Genomic DNA, 25,637 nt, shown 5'->3' on the forward strand with positions numbered 1-25,637 from the left:
CCGTGCTCATCAGTCACTATGGCAGAGGGACTAAGCAGCGACGCTCTATTTCCACCGAAAAAACGCCTTTAGTCAGCAGTGGTTAACCCAGCGGTCCCATAAAACGTTAAAAAAATGTAAACGTCTGGGAGAATGAGTAGAGCAGACAAATCGATCTGAATAAGAGTGATGATGCAGAAAAGAGCTCTATTCGGTACGTTTTTCTGTACGCACAAACCCGACCCGAAGCGTGCAGCCATGCACATAGACACCTATAGCCTAGAGCGCGCGAGTACTGAATTGAGCTCTCTTTCGTGTCTGAATAGACAAATACACACAACATTATGTCTAAATGTCCGTTTTGGAGAGTATTCATGTAAACTATGTTGGTTATGTCTTAAACAGTTGTGAGAGTATCGGATGTGCATCAGTGCAATTGGATCCGCATGTCATTGGACATGATCCGACGTCTTAAAGTGATAGTGGATAATAAACCTAATGCGGTCTGTGTCCTTAATATTAATCAAGCAACAAAAGAGAAAAGCATTCACTGTTTTTTAATAGCTTTAATAAGGATTAATTATATTCATACAAATAAAAATGTCTGCTTGAAAGAATAAAGAATGATGTATGCAAGTAGTTATAAAGAATGCATATATCATTCATTGAAAATAAGACTGTGTTTTACTTTAGCAAAGGTGGTTTTAATTTTAAGATATGTTGTAAGTCACAGTAGTTAAATCTGTATCTGTATTGCATGTTCAAACTTAAAAATCATTCATATTAACGGGTTAATAGATGTTCTCTCCGGGAGTATGTGGGTTTGGAAATTTTAGAGAAATTCTAAATGAATGCATTACAATTTACCTAAACCCATTATATTTTAGTCGACTAAATCTACTGTAGATTTAGTCGAATAAAATCTTATTGTGTTTCATCGACTAAAACTAAAACAATTCAGATGACTAAAATATGACTAAAACTAAATGGCATTTTAGTCAAAGGACTATGACTAAACTAAATCAAAATTTGCTGTCAAAATTAACACTGCGGTGAGTGTTCATGTGATATTATACATTAGTGGTGTTGTGAAATTAATTGATGCATAATAATCGTGATAATCGTTAAATCGTGATTATTTCTCAGACAATAATCGTACTTACAAAATCTGTAATCGTTGCATCCCTATTAATTGTAAGGAATCAGGAATAATAGCCTATGTATTTAAATTATACAGGACTAAAATACTATTCAGTGTTATTTTACATTTGTTTACTTTTTTCCCTTTCTAGCATTTCTGAATACTAGTGTTAGACCTAAACTTTTCTCTTTATTTCATGTATTTATTTGTGCTACTTTTTTCAATTTAATTCAAAGATTGAAATCAAGCTTCCTTTTGTTGTGTAAACTAAAAAAAATGACCCCATTGTAAAAACACAAATACAATGAGTGAGCAAACATTTAGCTAAACGTATTTTTTTAAATTGTCTAAAAAAAAACTCCCCCCCTCAAATTAAAAAATCCCCCCCATAAGAATAACCTAAAGGGGGATTTCCCCCCTATTTTCCAAAACGAAATTCAGGCCCTGGTTTCTTTATTGGTAAATCACAGAACAGTGTTGCCAATACATTTCGGCGCTACTGAATGTTTCTATGTGCGAGCTACTGTCTGTATCAGGGTGTCTACAGATATAAACAAGTTAAATTTAAGACTTTTTAAGACCTTTTTAATGCCACTTTGAATGAAATTTAAGACCAAACCTGTGATGGAAATTCACATTATATTACATACGTATATGTAATATTTAATGTTTAACCTAAGCAATTGAAGTAATTTAATATTAACTACTTGCTTATTGAACTAAAAATCAATGTAACATTTGCAATTGTAAGAATATTCAGCAAAATAGCTCCTGTCATGTTACTTAACTATATCATATGATAAAAATAAAAAAATCAACATTTTTCATTTTTACCTCAGTATGTTTCTTCTGAGTTTTTTTGTGTGCCGTTATGCACATTAGTTTTGATTTCTCACTTTAAAATCTCTCACAGAGACAGGCAGACCGAGTCTCAACAGCGCTGCAGAAATACATGCAGGGCTCGACATTAAGCCTTCTCATGTGCTTGTCCTTTTGACAATTCACTTGTCCGAGTAAAAGTTGCTTTGTCCGGATTTTTTTTTTGTGTTAATTTATTCTGAAGCAATATTCTCATCAGTGTTCAATCAGCTTTGATATTTAAATCGGCATATTGTAATATCTGCACCTTTACAGGGCAAATTTAAATTCCTAAATTTGATCAATAAATTAAATTATTTAGAATAATAAGACACTATAGGGCTGTTACCCTAGGTAGGGCTGATCAAATTAAATAAATTACACTGAAAAATTACCATCGCATAAAATAATGGTATGAAATCGATTTAAATATACAAATAAGAAACAAGAATGATACTACTTTTAAACCTATGTTTTAAACAACACTAAAGCGCCAGTAGGTGGTGGCAGGCGACCGTCTTAATGAGTGAGTCATTGATTCATTCATTCAAACGATTCGTTCAAATGGCTGATTCATTCAAGAATGAGACAGATGTTTATGAATGGGTCATTGAATCTTTGACTCAACCGATTCGTTCAAAATGCTGAATCATTCAGTAATGAAAACAGGTTGAGTGTTCCTGTGAGATGCGCGTGGTTCTGCTGTGATTTTTGTTTGGAATTATTTTCGCTGCTGAAACAGAACAAAAACAGGCAATAGTGCATTTAAAATGTAAGTGACTTAATTTTAACTGTTTATTGAACTGTTGTAGGAAATCAATGTCACATTTTCAATCGTGATGGTATTCAGGAAAAATAATTGAGTTTGCTTAACATATGTTAAACATATAAAACTCCACATTTAGATTTATTATTGGCAGTATGTTGTTAAATGAGTGTGTGTGTGTTGCGCTCATTTGTGTAGATTTCTCCTCGAGATCTGCGTGAGCGTCAACAGCGCAACCTTACCGTCAGTAATGCATTTATTATCCACAATCGATGGCAACTTACAATAAATGTAATAAAATCAGAATCATTCTCTCGGTTTAGTCATTCCCTAGTTATTTTTGTTTTTGTTCTCATCAGGCTACTTGTCCGGTCGGGCAAGTAAAATTCTCTTTTACTTGTCCCTTCAAAAAATCCACTTGTCCCGGACAAGCGGACAAGCATTAATGTCGAGTCCTGCATTATCATTATCAATCGCTGTTTATGTAATAAAATCAGAATCATTCTCACGATTCGATGCTTCACTGGTTATTTAACGGACATTTTGTCCGTCAGACTGGAGAAATTTTAGAGGTAATGTGACCAGAAATATTTAAGACCCATAGAATCTGAATTTAAGACATTTTAATACTTTTTAAGGCCTTTTATTAGGAAAACTTTATTTAAGACATTTTAAGACTTTTTAAGGACCACCCTGTGTATGTGTGTGGGTTAATGCAGCAGCGCATTAGTTTAAAACTGTGATTAACATACGTGTACAATAAGCTTCATTAAACGTGTATTCACCCGATCAATTCTGAGCATCCAGATGGTATAATCAAACATACCTTGTGGAGCGCTCTCAGAGCACACATTTATTTGTCATTTTAACTGCTGTAAACGGAGTGAAAAAGTGGACTTCAAAGATTTCTTATCAGCGACTAGTCGACGTCAAGCTTAAAGCGTCATGGCAGAGCATTAAAGTCAACTAGTCTGTGCAATACCTATTACACACATTAATATAACACCCCCTTCTCACCCTGTACGGTTTTGCCCAAGTAATCTCCTCTGCGCTCTTTGTTGATGACGGACTGGTAGATTTTTCCTGTGGTCAGGTTGTTGTCTTTGGTAAGCCTGATGTCCAGAAAACGTTCATAATTTCCCAGATCCAAATCAACCTCTCCCCCGTCATCCAAAACAAACACCTCACCTACAAAAAACAAAACACATCATGTTTATAAACAGACCAATGAGTTCTATGATTACCGTTCATATAAATGATAAAGATGCTTTATAACAGTTACACCTCATGATAATTTTTTACATTTTCTGAAAAAGGTGTACACGTGGTTGATTACTGTCCACCCTAAAGTCTCCAGGTATATCCAGTCTCTCTAAATATATCAGGTTGACAATATTTTGTTCAAATAATAATAGTGGTGCTTGCATTTAACAACAGATTGTTTCTTTAAAATCTTTTATGGGAAGTTTTAATGGTCAAGATTTGTAAATCAGCTGATATAAGTTACATGTAGTGTAACATTTAATTAAAAGTCTTAGAAGTGGAAAGAGCTTTTATGATGAGTTATGTGAGATTACCGTGCTCATATGGCGAGAAGGTTCCTGCATCTATGTTGATATACGGGTCGATCTTGATGGCTGTGACACGCAGGCCGCAGGACTTGAGAATCGTGCCCACACTGCTTGCTATAATGCCTTTCCCAATGCCGGAGATCACACCGCCCGTTACCAGAATATACTTCATAATGCTAATCATGTGCTGGATAAATGAAAAGAAATGATAGGATATTATTAATCTGACAGGAGAGAAAAAAATAACATACTGTGATCATAAAACCAGCCTGCAGAATTTAAAGTAACATTGATTTTATTGTTTCTTGTTCAAATTAAAATCACACTCATTTAGTGAAGATCAATTTCTAAATGTAATCTTATCTTACAAAGCCAAATTCCATCTCTCGAGCAAGCACTTCACAGTGATGACACCAACCATATCAATTCGCTGAAGACGCTAACAGGCTTAGCTAATTGTGAAACACTTTGACTAGATATCAAATCAATGATCTATGGTTTCTTAAGAGAACACCTTTTTATTAATCATCAAACTCCACTTTCATTAATCATCAAACATTTACAACATTGCAGATACACAAGTAAAAATATTTCTTGAAGCTTTCAGCGCATGCATAAGTCACTGAAACACATGCAGCTGATCATTTACATGATGTTGTAGACATGAGTAAGATTTGGATCCTATTCCTGACAAAAATGTTAATCATACTCTCATGGCACCATGGCAACCAGAAGTTTCCGCCAAAATGCCAGTTACTTACTATAACGTTAGTCACTGCTACTGAAATTTAAATAATGATCAATTTTAATGTTTGTAATATGGTTTCTGAATCTTTCGCTCTTCTTGTTTTATTGATTAATTATTTGATGACAGTGTTCGTACCAACTTAAGTTGCTGAAGCCAGCACACTTTAAAAACAGAAGAAACTGTGGTAACGTTACCTCTGAATACAATGGTAAATTATAGGAATTTCACTTCTCAAATGTATAACGTTACGTTAACTGGTAGACAATTCAAATTCAGCCATCATCATAATTCAGACGCATGTAACGAACGTTATGTGCTAACAACAAGACCAAGAGTTGCTACAAATCTATAAAGGCTACAACCCCAATTGTTATAATTGCACAAAGTACAAGTTCGCATTATTGTATTATATAGTTTTTATACTGTGTTGTAGGAATATGGGTATGATCCACACACTTCGCTTTCCACAGGAAAGCTAAGAAACGAATAACTTACCAAATGATTTGAAGATGCGTTGTTGAAATAATTGGTGTAAAACAACTTCACTGGCTTGATGTGACCGATCTTCAATGATCTCTGCAGAAAAATAGCCGTTATAGTAAAGCGATAATACACGTGTTCACAGCACACTCAAGTACAGTGCTCATCCACACGTGCTGCTCAACCTCAGTGGAGGAGAGCTACGGCAAAGCGGAGGCGCGTTTCGTAAATGCAGTTGCAGAGTGGAGTTTTGTTAGACGCCCGAGATGCGAAATCATGATAAATATTAATAGGCTTGTTCGACTTGAACCAGCGTTGCACAGACCGATCGGTTGATGACATCAAAGTACCGCGAGAGCGATTAGAGAGCAGACGGCTCCTTATGCTTTTGAATCGCTCTCGCGGTACTTTGATGTCATCAACCGATCGGTCTGTGCAGCGCCAGTTCAAGTCGAACAAGCCTAATGACTCACTGTGATGTTTACAGAATATGCGTATTCTAGGACCTAAAATTGTACTCTTTTTGTGAAGAAAAAGTATATACTTAGTGATGTGACATTTGAACCGAGGCGTCGGAGCTTGTGTCGAGAAAAAATGGGCGTGCCAGATGAAGCTGCGATTCGAGGCTTGTGTTGTTAACGTGAAAATCACGTGACCAATGACAAACGAGGCCTCGGGTTTATGTGGATACGTCATCGGTGCTATGGGGTAATCTATTTGGGTAATCCATTTGGGTAATCCATCAGCCGGAAGTTGAAGCCTCGCGAGGGCCGCCATTGTAGCAGAACTTCACCTGCTGTTAGCATTCCATTAGGCTTGTTTGAGATGCGCCTTGCCTCGCCTTAAATATAGGCGAGAGTAGGCGGCTGCAGTGAGAGGAGGAGTGAAAAAATCGCAGGCAAGCCGGATATGGCAAGCCATTTTAGCATTTAGAAGCTAAGTTTGACTATCCGGAATTAACATTGTAGATATCAACAACGTCTTTCTGACTAGTCGTAATTACATTTTGGATAGTTGGAATTGTCATTCAAGATATCTGTAACGTAATTGTGACTAGTCGGAACGACAGATAGAGATATCTGTAATTCAATTTTGACTAGGCAAAACTGAATTACAGATATCTGCAATGACGTCATTGAAAACGACATTCAACTCGTCACACAACTTAAATGACAATTGCAGATATCTGTAATTCAGTTTTGACTAGGCAGAATGAAAGTTAAAGATATCTCAAACGTCATTATAACTAGTGCAAATTATTGTGCATGACGTTGTGTAATTTCCCCTCCCCGCCATAATCAAAAAAGAAGTGGGTTCATTTCCTTATTTCTATGAATAGAAGAAGAGAGAAGCTGTCATGGCGTTGGCTGTAATCGAAAAATACACCAGAAAATGTTTCCATGTTTCCAGCATGACACAAATTGTATTCATTAGCATTAGCCTGGGGGTCTCTCAAAAATATTGGCAACATGCAATGTTTGCCATGCATTTCTATGTTTATGATCATGCTTAAAATTAGTAGGTTATTGTTGACGAAAGATTTATGCGTGAGAGAGATTCACACTAATTCACTTTAATAAAGATGCTTACATGCATGCAATTCTTGCCATGGAAGTGCAATAACATTAACTTCCTTAGATGAGAAAAAACAGTTCTTAGTTCAGATTAAGTTTTTTCCCACAGTAAAAAGCCATGATGAGCTAACAGCATTAAAAAGATGATTAAAAACTCTTTCGCCCTCTGGCTGCTCCGACATGGTGCTAATCAGTGCTAATTAAAAGTTAACAGTTAACAGGTGCTATGTGATTTGATGATTTGAACAACACGCTCTGCTCCCGCCTAAAGTGGGATGCAGGCCTAATTTGCATACAGATATCTGCAACGTCATTTCGCCTAGTCAGAACTCTAATTCAAGATATCTGTAATTACATTTTGACTAGGCAGAATGAAAGTTACAGATATCTCAAATTTCAGATGTCTCTAATCAAAATTAATTTTAAGATATCTATAAATTGATAATAGATATCTACAACTAAATTATGACTATCCCTAGCTCCAGTTTGAGATATCTACAATGTAATTTTGACTAGTCATAATTCCAGTTACAGATATCTACAACATAATTTCGCCTAGTCAAAACTTAATTTAAGATATCTGAAAAGGAACATGTAGATATCTTGAATTGAGGTGAATTAAAGATATCTTGAACTGGAGTTATGACTAGTCAGAATCAAATTGTAGATATCTCAAACTGGAATTACAGATATCTACAATTCAGTTGCAGATATCCGTAATTCACATAGTGGATATCTTCAAATTAATTGTAGATATCTGTAATGATAAACCCCATACAAATGAATGGCAAAAGTGACGTCATTTGTTCTAGGAAGAATGTCTTTGTGGATATCTGAAATGACAATTATGGATAGGAAGAATGTAGTTGCGGATATCTGAAATGTTCTTTTTGACTAGGCAAAACTGAATTACAGATATCTGCAACACATATCCAGTCTAGCTGTTAAATGTTAAAATGGCTTGCCATAGCCGGACAGTTCTCGCTTCTCGCAGTGGATCTGACACCTGCGAGATCAATGATGGATATCGCGGGATTCACGCTCGTGCACAGTGTTGCTAATAAACTGGATGTAATTTAAGTTCTGTTGCTTTTATATGAAAATAGATATAAGGATTAAGGATTCCAGGTGAGTAGATCCTTTGAAGTGCACTTGACAATGAGCTCACCAGTTCAGTGATACTTTCCCTTTCTCTTGCAGCTCATCCAGTGGGAAACGGGACTCGTGGCGGATTCCAGGAAACGGAGAACATGAGTCATGGAGCGGATCCTGGGAACATCAGAACAAGGACAACAAAGTTAGTTTCTTTCAGGTAAGTATACTTTACGTCCGTTGCTGAAGGATGGCTCAGAGTGAGACAAGGGGTGACTGGTAAGGGTCGTTCCTGTTGGAGGCTTGACAATGACTGGGAGTGAATCGGGTGCTTTTGTGCTGGCTGGGAAGTGAGTGCTGAGTGGAAACAGGTGCAGGTGATCAGTAATCTGGGGACAGTGATCTTTGCGTGGTGACATGTGAGGGATCTGATTGGCTCCTGACAGTACCCCCCCCCCCCCTCCAGAGTCCGCGCCAGCGGACCTTGGACCTCGACGTCGTGAGGGTCTGCCTCTGGGTCGTGGTGCAGGTTTCTCGGGATGCTGAGCATGGAATTCTAGGAGCAGACTGGGATCAAGAACATCATTACGAGGTACCCAACTTCTCTCTTCTGGCCCATATCCCTCCCAATCAATGAGGTATTCTAGCTGACCTCCCCGACGTCGAGAGTCCAAGATCTCCTTGATGAGGTAGATGGGCTCAGGTTCAACGGGTGGTATCGGGGGGTTTTCTTCGGGTTCGACCTCGTTGACTGACTGGGGAATCTGTGGATGATGGGGTTTCAGAAGTGAGACGTGAAACGTGGGATGGATACGGTATTCTGGGGGCAACCGGAGCTGGTAAGTGACTGGGTTGACTTGCTTGACAATTGGAAAGGGTCCGATGTACTTGGGATTTAATTTCTTACATGACTGGCGCAGTTTGATATCTCGAGTGGAAAGCCAGACTAGTTGCTCAGGTTGGTATTCTGGCGTGGATCTTCGGCGAGTGTCAGCGAACTGCTGTTGTCTATTCACAGCTTGTCGGATGTGCTGATGAGTTTGGTTCCAGACCTGTTCGCTCTCCTCAAACCATTTGTTAACCGCGGGCACTTCTGAAGGTTCACCGGACCATGGGAATAACGGAGGTTGGTAACCAAGGATACATTGGAATGGAGTCAATTGAGTGGATGCTTGTCGGAGGGAATTCTGTGCATATTCTGCCCAGATGAGGTACCGACTCCAGATGTTCTGGTTGGAGTGGCAGAATGTGCGCAAGAACCGACCTAGATCCTGGATCTTTCTCTCGGTTTGTCCATTGGTTTGTGGATGATACCCGGAAGACAGACTCACTGTCACATTCATGAGAGTGAAAAATGATCGCCAGACTCGGGAAATGAACTGTGGCCCTCGATCGGAGACAATGTCCTCTGGCAGACCGAAATTTCGAAAGACATGTTCCATGAGAAGCTCAGCAGTATCAAAGGCGGTTGGAAGTCCCTTTAATGGAATGAACTTGCATGCCTTCGCGAACCGATCGATGGCTACTAGGATGCAAGTATTTCCGTCAGAAATCGGAAGGTCAGTAACAAAGTCCACTCCGATGTGGGACCAAGGTCTATTTGGAATAGGCAAGGGGACCAGTTTCCCCACTGGCAGATTTCTTGGGACCTTGGAGATGGCACATGGGATGCAACCTTGAATGAACTGAGTGATATCTTGGCGCATGTGAGCCCACCAATACTTCTCCTGAAGTGTGGCTAAGGTCTTGGTTATACCTGGGTGCCCAGTGGCCACTGAAGAATGAGCTGAGGAAATCAAGGCGTTGCGAAATTCTTCAGGGACATGAATCTTCCCGGGAGGACATCCGGGAACTCTGGGTTGCTGATGAGCCAATTCTTGAAGCTGTTCGTTTATTTCCCACTGGATAGGATTTACGAATAACCTCTCGGGTAGAATGGTCTCAGGTTGATCAACAGGGCTCTCAGGGGCATGGATACGGGACAGAGCGTCTGCACGGGTATTCTTGGATCCTGGACGATACGCTATCTTGAAATGAAAGCGTGTAAAGAATAACGCCCATCGGGCCTGACGTGGATTTAACCGCTTGGCATCTCTCAGGTATTGGAGATTCTTATGATCGGTTAGGACTAGAAATGGGTGTTTGGCTCCCTCTAGCCAATGTCGCCATTCTTCCAAGGCAAGTTTTACTGCGAGAAGTTCTCGATTTCCAATATCGTAGTTTGCCTCTGCTGGAGAAAACTTTTTGGAGAAGAATGCACAAGGGAGTGGCTTTGAGGAGAACTCGGAACATTGGGACAGGATTCCTCCAACCCCGGTGGTGGAGGCATCGACTTCCACCATGAATGGTTTTTCAGGGTCTGGATGGTGAAGCAAAGGGGCACTGGTGAAGGCAGATTTCAGAGCGTGAAAAGCTTTCTCAGCCTCGGGGTTCCACTGCAGGATCTTAGGTTTTCCTTTTAGCAAGGAGGTCAATGGAGAAGTGAGAAGACTGTACTGGTTGATAAATCTCCTATAGAAGTTGGCGAACCCGAGAAATCTCTGAAGCTCCTTCACGGACTTGGGAGTTGGCCAGAACAGGACGGTCTCGGTCTTTTGTTGGTCCATCTCCACTCCTCGATCGCTGAGTATGTATCCCAGGAAGTCGATGGTGCTTTGATGAAAGGTACACTTCTCAGCTTTCAGGAACAGAGTGAATTCTCTGAGACGTTGTAGGACTAGAGACACATGTCTCTGGTGTTCGATTGGATTCTTGCAATAGATCAAGATGTCATCGATATAGACCAGAACAAACTTCCCTAGAAAGTCTCTGAGGATCTCATCCATGAAACTTTGGAAAACGGAAGGAGCGTTGACCAAACCATATGGCATGACAAGATATTCGTAGTGGCCAGCAGGGGTTATGAAAGCAGTCTTCCACTCATCTCCTCCTTTGATACGGATTAGATTGTACGCACTCCGTAAGTCAAGCTTGGTGAACATCTTTGCCTCTCTGAGTTGTTCGAGAGCAGCAGGTATGAGAGGCAAAGGGTAGCTAAACTTCACAGTGACTTGATTCAAGGCTCTGTAATCAATGCATGGTCTTAAACCACCGTCTTTCTTGGCCACGAAGAAGAAACTTGCGGCGGCAGGAGATGTGGAAGGTCGGATGTAACCCTGATCTAAAGCTTCGTGGATATATTTCTTCATTGATTCTTGCTCTGGAATGGACAAGGAGTAAATCCGACCCTTGGGGAGACGTGCATCAGGGATCAGGTCTATAGCACAATCCCATGGTTGATGAGGGGGTAACTTGGAAGCAGTGACAGGATTGAAGACGTCAGAGAACTTAGAATAACAGGCTGGGATATTAGTTGACAAGTTTTCCGTGGGACTCTCTATGGACGTGGAGTTAACTTTGAGCACTTGGGTCCTTGGGTTACTGGATGAACGGGATACTGGATCGTTGATCTCTGGACATTGACATCCCCATTGCAGGATTTTCCCAGACGTCCAATCAATGGTGGGTTGGTGATGGACGAGCCATGGCCGACCAAGGATGAGATCTGTTTGGCTGTTTAGCAACACAAATGGTTCAAACCACTCTTGGTGCGTTTCTCCCACACACAATTGAATAGGACCAATCTGGGTAGTAACGTTCGTCTTGTTAATTAACTCACCCGTTACAGCGTAGATGGCGTAAGACTTGGGAGTGTTGATCTCTCGCAGACTGAGCCTCTTACAGAGTTCTCCAGAAATGAAGTTTCCCGCGGACCCTGAGTCGATGATATCTGTTACAGAGATGTGTTTTTCTTGAATCTTTAATATCACAGGAATCGTGAGTGGTGCTGAGACAATGGGTTGATTAAAGACTGAGGTTACCATCATTTTCCCCGGTCGAATTGGGCAGTTAAGTCTGAAGTGACCCTTGGTACCACAGTACATACATAACTTCATCTCTCTTCGACGAACACGTTCAGCCTGAGAAATTTTTGAAGTGTCGACTTGCATCTCTTCAACTTGATTTTCTGGATTGAGATTCTTGGGATTCTGAAAAGACACAGGATGGTGATGAGACTGATCAGCGTAACAACTCAAAGATCGTTGATGGACTCGCTTGGCTTGCTGAATGAATTTCTCAATTCCTAAGCTGTCATCATAGATCGCCAGTTGGAGGCGCAAAGCTGGGTTTAAACCTCGACGGAACACAGAAATCAGAGTTCTCTCATTCCATCCACTATTTGATGCAAGTGTGCGAAATTCCACAGAATACTCAGTCAATGACTTCTTTCCTTGACGTAATTGTAGGAGCTGTTCTCCAAATGAGGAATCATCCGCGGGTCGTCCGAAAACTTCCTTAAAATGTTTGACAAACTCTTGAACTGACGCAACCACTGTGGATTCCTGCATCCATAACGCCTCTGCCCACCTCAGAGCTGCTCCAGAGAGTTGCTGAATGATAAATGCCACTTTCGATCTCTCATTGGGATAGAGCTGAACTTGCTGTTCCAGAGCTAGCGAACACTGGAGTAAAAATCTGTTGCAGTCCTCCGCCCGGCCAGAGAAGGGCGCTGGGCGCGACGGGGGAGTTGCAAAGCAGGTAATCGAAGAAGCGGCGCTCGCGGAAGTTCTCACTGGAGTAAACATGGGTTCTGTCGGAGGATCGGTGGTAGGTGTGGAGCTGGTAGCAACAGCGGGCTGTCCGGAATCCATCTCTCACCTCTTTCTGTTGTTGGGTCAAGCCTTCTGTCAGGATTCAGGCTCGGAGACAGAGGTAAGTGATAAACATAAATGTATCTTTATTTAACTCAAAGGTAAGTATGCAGGGTTTCGGGAGTTCAACGGTGATCTCGAAGAGGATATATGTGGCAGGAATGCATCCAGGTGAGTGAATCCTCTTCTTAAGGAATAACGTGGCGGTTAACACAGATCAATAACTTGAGTTTTTCTCTCTTTTCAGATCGTTCGTGGATAGGCGTGATTCAGGAAGGATTCCAGGTGAGTAGATCCTTTGAAGTGCACTTGACAATGAGCTCACCAGTTCAGTGATACTTTCCCTTTCTCTTGCAGCTCATCCAGTGGGAAACGGGACTCGTGGCGGATTCCAGGAAACGGAGAACATGAGTCATGGAGCGGATCCTGGGAACATCAGAACAAGGACAACAAGGTTAGTTTCTTTCAGGTAAGTATACTTTACGTCCGTTGCTGAAGGATGGCTCAGAGTGAGACAAGGGGTGACTGGTAAGGGTCGTTCCTGTTGGAGGCTTGACAATGACTGGGAGTGAATCGGGTGCTTTTGTGCTGGCTGGGAAGTGAGTGCTGAGTGGAAACAGGTGCAGGTGATCAGTAATCTGGGGACAGTGATCTTTGCGTGGTGACATGTGAGGGATCTGATTGGCTCCTGACAATTAATGGTTAAACCCGTTCTATTAATGCATGTTTATCCTTTGTTGTGTAATAAGAGGGAAAGACTTCTAAACAGGGGTTAAATATAACATTGGGGAGTGTGATAGTTGTAATTGATAAAATGAGAATATCGGTTTCATTCCATATTAAATGTGCAATAACGGGGAAAAAATCCTTATTTTAGATTTCATAAGTGAGTAAGCAAAAACGTAGGGTTTGAGTTTTTTTATTCATTGTGTTTCTGTTGACTATTACCTGTCTATTATGTTTCAGCTCAGCTGATTTGTATTGAAAGGGAGATGGAAGTTTATAAGTAAGATTAAAAACCATGCTTAAAACGGCAGCAAGCCATTTTCTAGATCAAATCATACTAGGCTAAATGGGGTATTATAAATACTATAACTGTATTATATACTGACTACTATATACAATTTATCCCGTTTTTGTTTCCTTTATCTCTTTCAACACAAGAAGCACAAAGGGGATTCACTGGATCCTGAAGACTCCTGCACTGACGCTGTACCCTCACCTTCAGTCTCAGATCCTGGGATTTTGCAAGACTTTGATTGCTCCTTATTTTTAATAAACATTAAACTTCCCAGTGTTGGTCTTTGTGAAAAAGTGCAGATACACCTAAGTATGATTAGCACAAAATGTTTAGTTCTATTTAGATTGCTCCTGACTTGAGCATATTTCTGCTCTCTGTGTCGGACAGAACAAGAACAACATAGAGGAAAGGACAGACAACATGCTTGACGTGCAGTTTATTAGACATTTATAAATCTCTTTGTGCTAAATCAGTGCAAAAGTGTGTGTGTGTATATATGCAAGTCTCCTGTCCTTGTGAAACCATAGTGAACATTACGTGATAACCCTTAAATAACATACACGTTTAAGAACACAAAAATACTTCAAAACAACTGCAAAACGGTCTTTAACCAAAGTAAAGTTAGCCAGAAAATATGTTAACAAAGGCAGGCAACGCCGGTTGACCACAATAAACATTAAATATTAGCAGATTTTTATCTTTTAAAAACAATATTGCTGTAACTACATACACATACTACATCCAAATGTAAATGTATTATATCCATATTGTAAACCAACGCATTTTATTGACTACAAACTACCAAAAATCACAGTTCTGCTCTCTAACTCCATCGATTTGAATTGGCGCTGAAGCACTTCCTGGAACTATCTGAGGTCTACGCGAATCACGTGACAACCAAGCATTTCGAACCTCCGTTGTCGCAACTCTCTCTATATGGCTCTGGGTTGAAATCAATGGGGTCGCTGTGTCCATTTCTCCAACTGTCTATGTCTGAGTGTCGCTACGGAAGGGGATTCGAAACTCGCGCCACCTTGTGGGTGTTGTTAGGAGTAGTAGAAGCAGTTGTAGTAGTGTCAGAGAGTTAGAGAACTCTCATTGTTATTGTCGTTATTGAGTCATATATGTGTTAGGGCTGTATATTATTATATTATATCAGGTTAGAACACGTATATTATTAATTATAGTAGCTATATTATAGTCTTGTTATATTAATGAGATACGATTATTTGGATTTTTGGATCTGGACTGCTTTTTGTTTTGGATCGCACTTTTGGATTTTTCTGCTTTTTGCGACTCTTCCCTTTTCCTGGTAATGGAGCCAGCTAGAAAGAGGAAATCCTCCCCTGTCTGGGCTCAAAAGAAGCATCAGTATCCTTATTTATACCAACTGGCACTGGCATTTTTATGTTCCTCTGCATCCTCTGTTCCTTGTGAAAGGATCTTTTCCAAGGCTGGAGAGGTTTTGTCCAAGAAGAGGAATTGTCTAAACCTCAAAACACTTAAAAAAATTCTGTTTCTCAATAAAAATCTATTGTAATCCTTCCTTCACCCTCCCCAAACTGCAGTGTTGCAGTTTGCTCCTCTAAATCCCCAGTCCCATAACCACAACACTGCACTCAAACTAGTAACAGTTCACTCCACAAAACACCCCAAAAACAATTCTTAACTTTTTTTCCACCCCAGACTATTCTGTTGCAGTTTACTTTATTCCTCCCTCCACCATAAGCTCTGCACGCAACACAGTGTCACTTTTGTTGTTCACCATCCAAACAATTTATGAATAATTAATTAACTGTGTGTGTGACAGTTGTCTCTGCACAAGTAAATTCAGACAGAGAAATATAGGCTACATATTTTATTTTATACCCATGCAATGGACAAATGTCTGCTCAGGTCTTTTTATTATTGCAAATGAAAGGTTCCAGACGTTAACAGTTAGAAGAAAATAAATAAATAAATGAAACAGAACGGGGTGGGTAGTGGCTTTATATGGACATCATAAGTCTGCTCAGGTCATTGGTCCAGAATTAATTAATTTGTCTGCTACTTCTTTGCACAGTAGCTAGGTGTCCCTAGTGAGCAATGCTGAATGAAGCTTCGAGTAATGAACCTTTGGGTGAAGCAATGGGCTGCGAGGTCTCAGTGGTTCAGGAAGCCTCATTTTGCCATCCCTATACATACTTTTGAGTGTGTAGCAAAAGAGTAGGCATTACTAGGCAAGCTTTGGGACCTACTATCATGGATTCTTAAACGGACAGATCTTTTGCGTGCATCCTGTCATCGTAAACTGCCCCGTCAATCATCTTGTCTCAGTTAAAATCCTCCATTCAATCTAATTTGATTTCCTACCGTTTCGGAGAGCACATTTATCTGCCAGGCGTGGGTCTTTCATACGGAGACTCTGCTCGTGTGTTTGCAATTTGAATATGCATTTAAAAGGTAATGGCTAAACATATCTTTACAAAAGTTCACAATGCTGCTGCAGATGCAATATAGACAACGTTGAATAAATACATTTTCGTCAGGTTAGATACTGATAATTAATCACTCAAACCCCTTTATCTAAACCCCTCTACATAACCGCGGGACTCGCGCATCCTCCATGTCTGTATTTTTGTACACTTTTCACTTGTAGTTTGTAGTTCCACCGAATCCTCGTCCAACCCGCGATGGGTTGTGGGCAATATTAACCGTTAGAGTGTGAGGGCCTTTCTCAATCTGTGTTCTTGTCTGTACCTGTGTTCTTGTGAAACGTCCCAATACACAAGTTTGCATTTTGGCAAGAACGGTTGAAAATCCCGGAAGTGTTCTTGACACGCCCATATTACCGAGGATGCATCGGTTGGTAACTTGGGTGCTTGCTAATATCCCTCCTCGCTCCTCCGTCCTCCATCCTATACGCTGATTTCACACAGCCGCCATTTTGAAATCGAAAGCGAGGCTCCGGTGGGAAGAATCCCGGAAGTAAAGATAAACAACAATGCCTTCCCCAGACAGCAAGCCAACATTGAATAAACATTGTTTTTCCATCTGAATCATCATTATGGTTGATATTGAAATTTCAATTCAAAATTAATGTTGAATCACCATTACCCTGTCGATGAAAACCTGATGTTATTAATGTTGATTGCAACGATATTGGAACAACATTGATCTATAGTTATCTTTATGATTGATTAAGCATTGATATTTGGTTTACCGGGCGATCGCTGAATGTGTTAAAAAGTCATTGATTTATAGTTGACCGGGAAACAACGCTGTTGTTGAAAAGTCATCGACATATAGTTGACCGGGAAATATGATTGAAAATGCATCGATATATAGTTGCCCGGGAAATATGATTGAAAATCAATAGATTGTTGGTTGACCGGGAGATCAATGGGTGGTATACCAATGGCAAGCCATTTTAACATTTAACAGCTAGACTGGATATGTGTTGCAGATGTCTGTAATTCAGTTTTGCCTAGTCAAAAAGAACATTTCAGATATCCACAACTACATTCTTCCTATCCATAATTGTCATTTCAGATATCCACAAAGACATTCTTCCTAGGACAAATGACATCACTTTTGCCATTCATTTGTATGGGGTTTATCATTACAGATATCTACAATTCAGTTGCAGATATCCACTATGTGAATTACGGATATCTGCAACTGAATTGTAGATATCTGTAATTCCAGTTTGAGGTATCTACAATTTGATTCTGACTAGTACTAACTCCAGTTCAAGATATCTTCAATCAGATTACATCTGTTTCGTGGAGACACATTTATGCAACACTAGTTTACACTGCCCAATTTCATCTCAGATGGAGAGTACACCTTCTCACCGTGTAACCTGCACAGTTTCAGGACATTCTGATGTTGCATTACAAAATAAAAGCCCTCCAAAATTCATAAATACGCTGTTGTGTCTATACATTCAGAATATCATTAAAAAAAATCCTAGTTTACACTGCCCAATTTCACCTCAGATGGAGTGTACACATTCTCACCGTGTCACAGGCACAGTTTCAGGACATTCTGATGTTGTATTACAAAATAAGAGCCCTCCAAAATTCATAAATGTGCTGTTTTGGCTTTACATTCAGAAAATCACTAAAACAAATCACAGTTTACACTGCCCAGTTTCACCTCAGTACACCTTCTCACCGTGTCACCTGCACAGTTTCAGGACATTCTGATGTTGTATTACAAAATAAGAGCCCTCCAAAATTCATAAATATGCTGTTTTGGCTTTACATTCAGAAAATCATTAAAAAAAAAATCCTAGTTTACACTGCCCAATCTCATCTCAGATGGAGAGTACACCTTCTCACCGTGTCACCTGCACAGTTTCAGGACATTCTGATGGTGTATTACAAAATAAAAGCCCTCCAAAATTCATAAATACACTGTTGTGTCTATATATTCAGAAAATCATTAAAAAAAATCCTAGTTTACACTGGCCAATATCACCTCAGATGGAGAGTACACCTTCTCACCGTGTCACAGGCACAGTTTCAGGACATTCTGATGTTGTATTGCAAAATAAGAGCCCTCCGAAATTCATAAATAAGCTGTTTTGGCTTTACATCCAGAAAATAATTTTAAAAAAAAACCTAGTTTACACAGCCCAATTTCACCTCAGGTGGAAAGTACACCTTCTCACCGTGTCACCTGCAAAGTTTCAGGACATTCTGATGTTGTATTACAATATGAGAGCCCTCCAAAATTCATTAATACGCTGTTGTTTCTATACATTCAGAAAATCTTTTTAAAAAAAAAATCCTAGTTTACACTGCCCAATTTCACCTCAGATGGAGAGTACACCTTCTCACCGTGTCACCTGCACATTTTCAGGACATTCTGATGTTTAATGACAAAATAAGAGCCCTCCAAAATTCATAAATACGCTGTTTTGGCTTTACATTCAGAAAATCATTAAAAAACAAATCCTAGTTAACACTGCCCAGTTTCACCTCAGATGGAGAGTACACCTTCTCACCGTGTCACCTGCACAGTTTCAGGACATTCTGATGTTGTATTACAAAATAAGAGCCCTCCAAAATTCATAAATACGCTGTTGTTTCTATACATTCAGAGAATCTTTAAAAAAAAAAAATCCTAGTTTACACTGCCCAATTTCATCTCAGATGGAGAGTACACCTTCTCACCATGTCACCTGCACAGTTTCAGGACATTCTGATGTTGTATGACAAAATAAGAGCCCTCCAAAATTCATAAATACGCTGTTTTGGCTTTACATTCAGAAAATCATTAAAAGACAAATCCTAGTTTACACTGCCCAGTTTCACCTCAGATGGAGAGTACACCTTCTCACCGTGTCACCTGCACAGTTTCAGTACATTCTGATGTTGTATTACAAAATAAGAGCCCTCCAAAATTCATAAATGTGCTGTTTTGGCTTTACATTCAGAAAATCACTAAAAAAAAATCATAGTTTACATTGCCCAATTTCACCTCAGATGGAGAGTACACCTTCTCACCGTGTCAACTGCACAGTTTCAGGACATTTTGATGTTGTATTAAAAACATAAGAGCCCTCCGAAATTCATAAATAAGCTGTTTTGGCTTTACATTCAGAAAATCTTTAAAAGAAATCCTAGTTTACACTGCCCAGTTTCACCTCAGATGGAGAGTACACCTTCTCACCGTGTCACCTGCACAGTTTCAGTACATTCTGATGTTGTATTACAAAATAAGAGCCCTCCAAAATTCATTAATACGCTGTTTTGGCTTTACATTCAGAAAATCGCAAAAAAAAAAATCATAGTTTACACTGCCCAATTTCACCTCAGATGGAGAGTACACCTTCTCACCGTGTCAGCTGAACAGTTTCAGGACATTTTGATGTTGTATTAAAAAAATAAGAGCCCTCCAAAATTCATAAATACTCTGTTTTGGCTTTACATTCAGAAAATCTTTTTAAAAAATCGTAGTTTAGACTGCCCAATTTCATCTCAGATGGAGAGTACACCTTCTCACCGTGTCACCTGCACAGTTTCAGGACATTCTGATGTTGTATTACAAAATAAGAGCCCTCCAAAATTCATAAATATGCTGTTTTGGCTTTACATTCAGAAAATCATTAAAAAAAAAATCCTAGTTTACACTACCCAATTTCATCTCAGATGGAGAGTACACCTTCTCACCGTGTCACCTGCACAGTTTCAGGACATTCTGATGTTGCATTACAAAATAAAAGCCCTCCAAAATTCATAAATACGCTGTTGTGTCTATACATTCAGAATATCATTAAAAAAAATCCTAGTTTACACTGCCCAATTTCACCTCAGATGGAGTGTACACATTCTCACCGTGTCACAGGCACAGTTTCAGGACATTCTGATGTTGTATTACAAAATAAGAGCCCTCCAAAATTCATAAATGTGCTGTTTTGGCTTTACATTCAGAAAATCACTAAAACAAATCAGAGTTTACACTGCCCAATTTCACCTCAGATGGAGAGTACACCTTCTCACCGTGTCAACTGCACAGTTTCAGGACATTTTGATGTTGTATTAAAAAAACAAGAGCCCTCCAAAATTCATAAATACGCTGTTTTGGCTTTACATTCAGAAAATCTTTAAAAAAAATCCTAGTTTACACTGCCCAATTTCATCTCGGATGGAGAGTACACCTTCTCACCGTGTCACCTTCACAGTTTCAGGACATTCTGATGTTGTATTACAAAATAAGAGCCCTCCAAAATTCATAAATATGCTGTTTTGGCTTTACATTCAGAAAATCATTAAAAAAAAATCCTAGTTAACACTGCCCATTTTCATCTCAGATGGAGAGTACACCTTCTCACCGTGTCACCTGCACAGTTTCAGGACATTCTGATGTTGTATTACAAAATAAAAGCCCTCCAAAATTCATAAATACGGTGTTGTGTCTATACATTCAGAATATCATTAAAAAAAATCCTAGTTTACACTGCCCAATTTCACCTCAGATGGAGTGTACACATTCTCACCGTGTCACAGGCACAGTTTCAGGACATTCTGATGTTGTATTACAAAATAAAAGCCCTCCAAAATTCATAAATACGCTGTTGTGTCTATACATTCAGAATATCATTAAAAAAAATCCTAGTTTACACTGCCCAATTTCACCTCAGATGGAGTGTACACATTCTCACCGTGTCACAGGCACAGTTTCAGGACATTCTGATGTTTTATTACAAAATAAGAGCCCTCCAAAATTCATAAATACGCTGTTGTGTCTATACATTCAGAAAATCTTTAAAAAAAATCCTAGTTTACACTGCCCAATTTCACCTCAGATGGAGAGTACACCTTCTCACCGTGTCACCTGCACAGTTTCAGGACATTCTGATGTTGTATTACAAAATAAGAGCCCTCCAAAATTCATAAATAGGCTGTTTTGGCTTTACATTCAGAAAATCATTAAAAAAAATCCTAGTTTACACTGCCCAATTTCATCTCAGATGGAGAGTACACCTTCTCACCGTGTTACCTGCACAGTTTCAGGACATTCTGATGTTGTATTACAAAATAAAAGCCCTCCAAAATTCATAAATAATCTGCTGTGTCTATACATTCAGAAAATCATTAAAAAAAATCCTAGTTTACACTGCCCAATTTCACCTCAGATGGAGTGTACACATTCTCACCGTGTCTCAGGCACAGTTTCAGGACATTCTGATGTTGTATTACAAAATAAGAGCCCTCCAAAACTCATAAATACGCTGTTTTGTCTTTACATTCAGAAAATAATTTTAAAAAAATCCTAGTTTACACAGCCCAATTTCACCTCCGATGGAGAGTACATCTTCATACCGTGTCACCTGCACAGTTACAGTACATTCTGATGGTGTATTACAAAAAAAAAGCCCTCCAAAATTCATAAATACACTGTTGTGTCTATACAATCAGAAATTCATTTTAAAAAAAAATCCTCGTTTACACTGCCCAATTTCACCTCATATGGAGAGTACACCTTCTCACCGTGTCACCTGCACAGTTTCAGGACATTCTGATGTTGTATTACAAAATAAGAGCCCTCCAAAATTCATAAATAAGCTGTTTTGGCTTTACATTCAGAGAATCTTTAAAAAAAATTCCTAGTTTACACAGCCCAATTTTACCTCAGATGGAGAGTACACCTTCTCACCGTGTCACCTGCACAGTTTCAGGACATTCTGATGTTGTATTACAAAATAAGAGCCCTCCAAAATTCATAAATATGCTGTTTTGGCTTTACATTCAAGAAATCATTAAAAAAAATCCTAGTTTACACTGCCCAGTTTCACCTCAGATGGACAGTACACCTTCTCACCATGTCACTTGCACAGTTTCAGTACATTCTGATGTTGTATTACAAAATAAGAGCCCTCCAAAATTCACAAATACGCTGTTTTGGCTTTACATTCAGAAAATCATTTTAAAAAAATCCTAATTTACACTGCCAGTTTGACCTCAGATGGAGGGTACACCTTCTCACCGTGTCACCTGCAAAGTTTCAGGAAGTTCTGAAGTTGTATTACAAAATAAGAGCACAGTGTCACATATGAAATGACAGCAGATTCTGATGTTGTATTTCACATGTAAAATTGTTTAATGGCTATTTACAAATTATTTTCAAAAACACTCAATATTACACAAATTATTTAAAGGGACACAGACTGGAACTACCAACAATATTTTACAATAAAAATAAAAATAGCATTATTTAAATAATAATAAAATCACTTTTCTAAGAGCACAAAATGCAGTCCCAGTCGTTGACTCTGGCCTGTTCCAGCTCCCCTTCAGTCATGCCCAGGGACTCTTCGTGGTACCACCTCTCGCAGGTATCACACTGGATCTAGAAAGTAATAAGTTGGAAATATCACTGATCTGCTACAAACACGGATCCACTGTTTTATATTGTTAGTGTTTTTTACTTTCCAATTCATCTTTCACAAGTGAAAAAAACAAACATACCCAGTTTGTCATAGGAGGCCCACTTCCACTTGGCTTTTTCAGTGAGCACATGGCACAGTTATTGGCCTCATCAAACATTAAAATATTAAAGTATAAACAGAAATAAATTGGTAACACAAACATACGGTGTTTATAGCTCAATGTCAATGTCCTTGTTTAATTGAAAAGCCTTAATTTTAACATCACATATTTCAAAGACTGCATACATTTCATTTGTTCTGTACTAAACCATAACCAACGAGATATTCAGGTTATTTCTAAATGCAGCCTTTAAACCAGGCTTTAAAATATTGTATAACCTCTAGTGAAAATAACAATATGTGTAACTGGTGTCAAGACCAAGGCCAAGGCCATTTACATCCCTTTCATTCTTGTTAATATCTTCATATCACTGTATATTTATGACCAGATTACATCAGTATTACTGTGCTGTTGTGTCTGTGTTTTGCCTCTTATTAACATTCTGCTTAACGCTGCAAAGAACAACATTCTTTGGTGAAAGAGTTATTGGTAACGCTTTAGATTACAGCCCGGAAAGTACTGCGTAATTAAAGCGATTTTACAGTGTAACTTTATGTTATTATAGTGTGGCTATAAAGTACTTACATGTAAGTCTAAAGGAACAACATGTGAAGTTTGGGGAATAACAGGGTAACAACCAGGAGAATTCTTATTTTTTATATACTGTAAGTATAATAGATCTAAGGGGTACTTATTCTGCTATTATGATACAACAATCACATTTGGGACCAATATATAAAGGTTTCCAAGTCAGTATTATTAGATTGTCTGTATGTATTTTTTATTGTAGCCTACGTACCCTGTAACTACATTGAAAAATGAGTATATTTCAATGAAATTGAAAATACTGTAAAATGCAAATAGCATGTAAGCCCAAACTTAAACATCTGCTCCCAAATGCAAGATTGTTGTAACATAATAGTATAATAAGTACCCCTTAGTTAGTTCTATAATAGTTACAGTATAAATATTTTTTTCATTCTCCTGGTTTTTACCCCTTTATTCCCCAAACTTTGCATATTGTTTGCTTATACTCACATGCAAGTACTTCATATAATCACTTAAAGTTATGCTGTAAATTCATCTTGATTACGCAGTACTTTCGGGGCTGTAATATAAAGTGTTAGCAATTAAATATAAGATTTTTTTTCTATACATGTTATGAAATCTTCACAGCATCTTGTAGTTTTTTTAAAACAGCTATAACCTGTTCTGTGTTGTGCCTACCAACTCCCATATGTTGACCCGAAATCACTGGTCACCACGGCTTCATAGGCCGTAATGTGGTCATTTGACTTAAATGTAAACATTAAAACTAAATTGCAAATTTACATAGGTCTGTTTCACCTCTGATGGAGATGTTATTAAATGTAACAGACACCCCCTAATGCAGAGAGACATATTACATAAATCTGTGTGACTACTGTACGATTGTAGTAGATATTTGATTTTAATATAGATTTGTATCTTTTAAGCTGTATTAAGCTGTGATACTACTCTGACAAGCCTACATTTTGTGGTGGCTTTAATGTAATAGTATACAACCTGGCTATGAGTGGCAACTCTTAAATGATCTGAACTCTCTCTTCACTGCACTGTGAAATTCCTTTTATAACTGTATAATTTCCTATAAAGCTGCATCACAGATTTTTTTATTCAAATTACTTCATTGAAGAAGGTGTACTCTCCATCTGATGTGAAATTGGGCAGTGTAAACTAGGATTTTTTTTTAATGATTTTCTGAATGTATAGACACAACAGCGTATTTATGAAATTTGGAGGGCTCTTATTTTGTAATACAACATCAGAATGTCCTGAAACTGTGCAGGTGACCCGGTTAGAAGGTGTACTCTCCATCTGAGGTAAAATTGGGCAGTGTAAACTAGGATTTTTTTTTGTGATTTTCTAAATGTAAAGCAAAAACAGCATATTTATGAATTTTGGAGGGCTCTTATTTTGTAATACAACATCAGAATGTCCTGAAACTGTGCAGGTGACAAGGTGAGAAGGTGTACTCACCATCTGAGGTGAAATTGGGCAGTGTAAACTAGGATTTCTTTTTAGTGATTTTCTGAATGTAAAGCCAAAACAGCATATTTATGAAATTTTTGAGGGCTCTTATTTTGTAATACAACATCAGAATGTCCTGAAACTGTGCAAGTGACACGGTGAGAAGGTGTACTCTCCATCTGAGGTGAAATTGGGCAGTGTAAACTAGGATTTTTTTTTAAAGATTTTCTGAATGTATAGACACAACAGCGTATTTATGAATTTTGGAGGGCTCTTATTTTGTAATAAAACCTCAGAATGTCCTGAAACTTTGCAGGTGACACGGTGAGAAGGTATACTCTCCATATGAGTTGAAATTGGGCAGTGTAAACTAGGATTGTTTTAATGATTTTCTGAATGTATAGACACAACAGCGTATTTATGAATTTTGGAGGGCTCTTATTTTGTAATAAAACATCAGAATGTCCTGACACTTTGCAGGTGACACGGTGAGAAGGTATACTCTCCATCTGAGGTGAAATTGGGCAGTGTAAACTAGGATTTTTTTTTAAAGATTTTCTGAATGTATAGACACAACAGCGTATTTATGAATTTTGGAGGGCTCTTATTTTGTAATAAAACATCAGAATGTCCTGAAACTTTGCAGGTGACACGGTGAGAAGGTATACTCTCCATATGAGTTGAAATTGGGCAGTGTAAACTAGGATTGTTTTAATGATTTTCTG

At 38.7% G+C, this 25,637-nt stretch overlaps 1 protein-coding gene and 1 long non-coding RNA gene across 3 annotated transcripts in view; one reads left to right on the top strand and one right to left on the bottom strand.

Moving 5' to 3' along the window:
* ctps1a (CTP synthase 1a) overlaps window positions 1–6,398 on the bottom strand; it is a 29,502-nt gene extending 23,104 nt beyond the window's left edge. Inside the window, exons 1-3 of one of the 2 annotated variants that reach the window (XR_013193651.1) lie at window positions 5,559–5,763; window positions 4,322–4,502; window positions 3,762–3,932 (exon numbers count right to left, since the gene is read on the bottom strand). Coding sequence is in view for 1 of the 2 variants with exons in the window: in XM_077200120.1 (XP_077056235.1) it covers window positions 3,762–3,932; window positions 4,322–4,499 (349 nt within the window). In the remaining variant the exon portion in view is untranslated. Of the gene's footprint in view, window positions 1–3,761; window positions 3,933–4,321; window positions 4,503–5,558 lie in introns of both variants that reach the window. The other variant, XM_077200120.1, reaches the window with a different exon arrangement.
* The window catches only part of LOC143708789 (uncharacterized), a 686,037-nt gene that overhangs the window by 4,044 nt on the left and 656,356 nt on the right, over window positions 1–25,637 (top strand). The gene's annotated exons all lie outside the window — the stretch shown is intronic.

The sequence above is a fragment of the Siphateles boraxobius genome, unplaced genomic scaffold (genome assembly GCF_051911475.1).
Source record: "Siphateles boraxobius isolate OS27281-9 unplaced genomic scaffold, OSU_SipBor_1 43, whole genome shotgun sequence".
NCBI classification, from domain to species: Eukaryota; Metazoa; Chordata; class Actinopteri; order Cypriniformes; family Leuciscidae; genus Siphateles; species Siphateles boraxobius.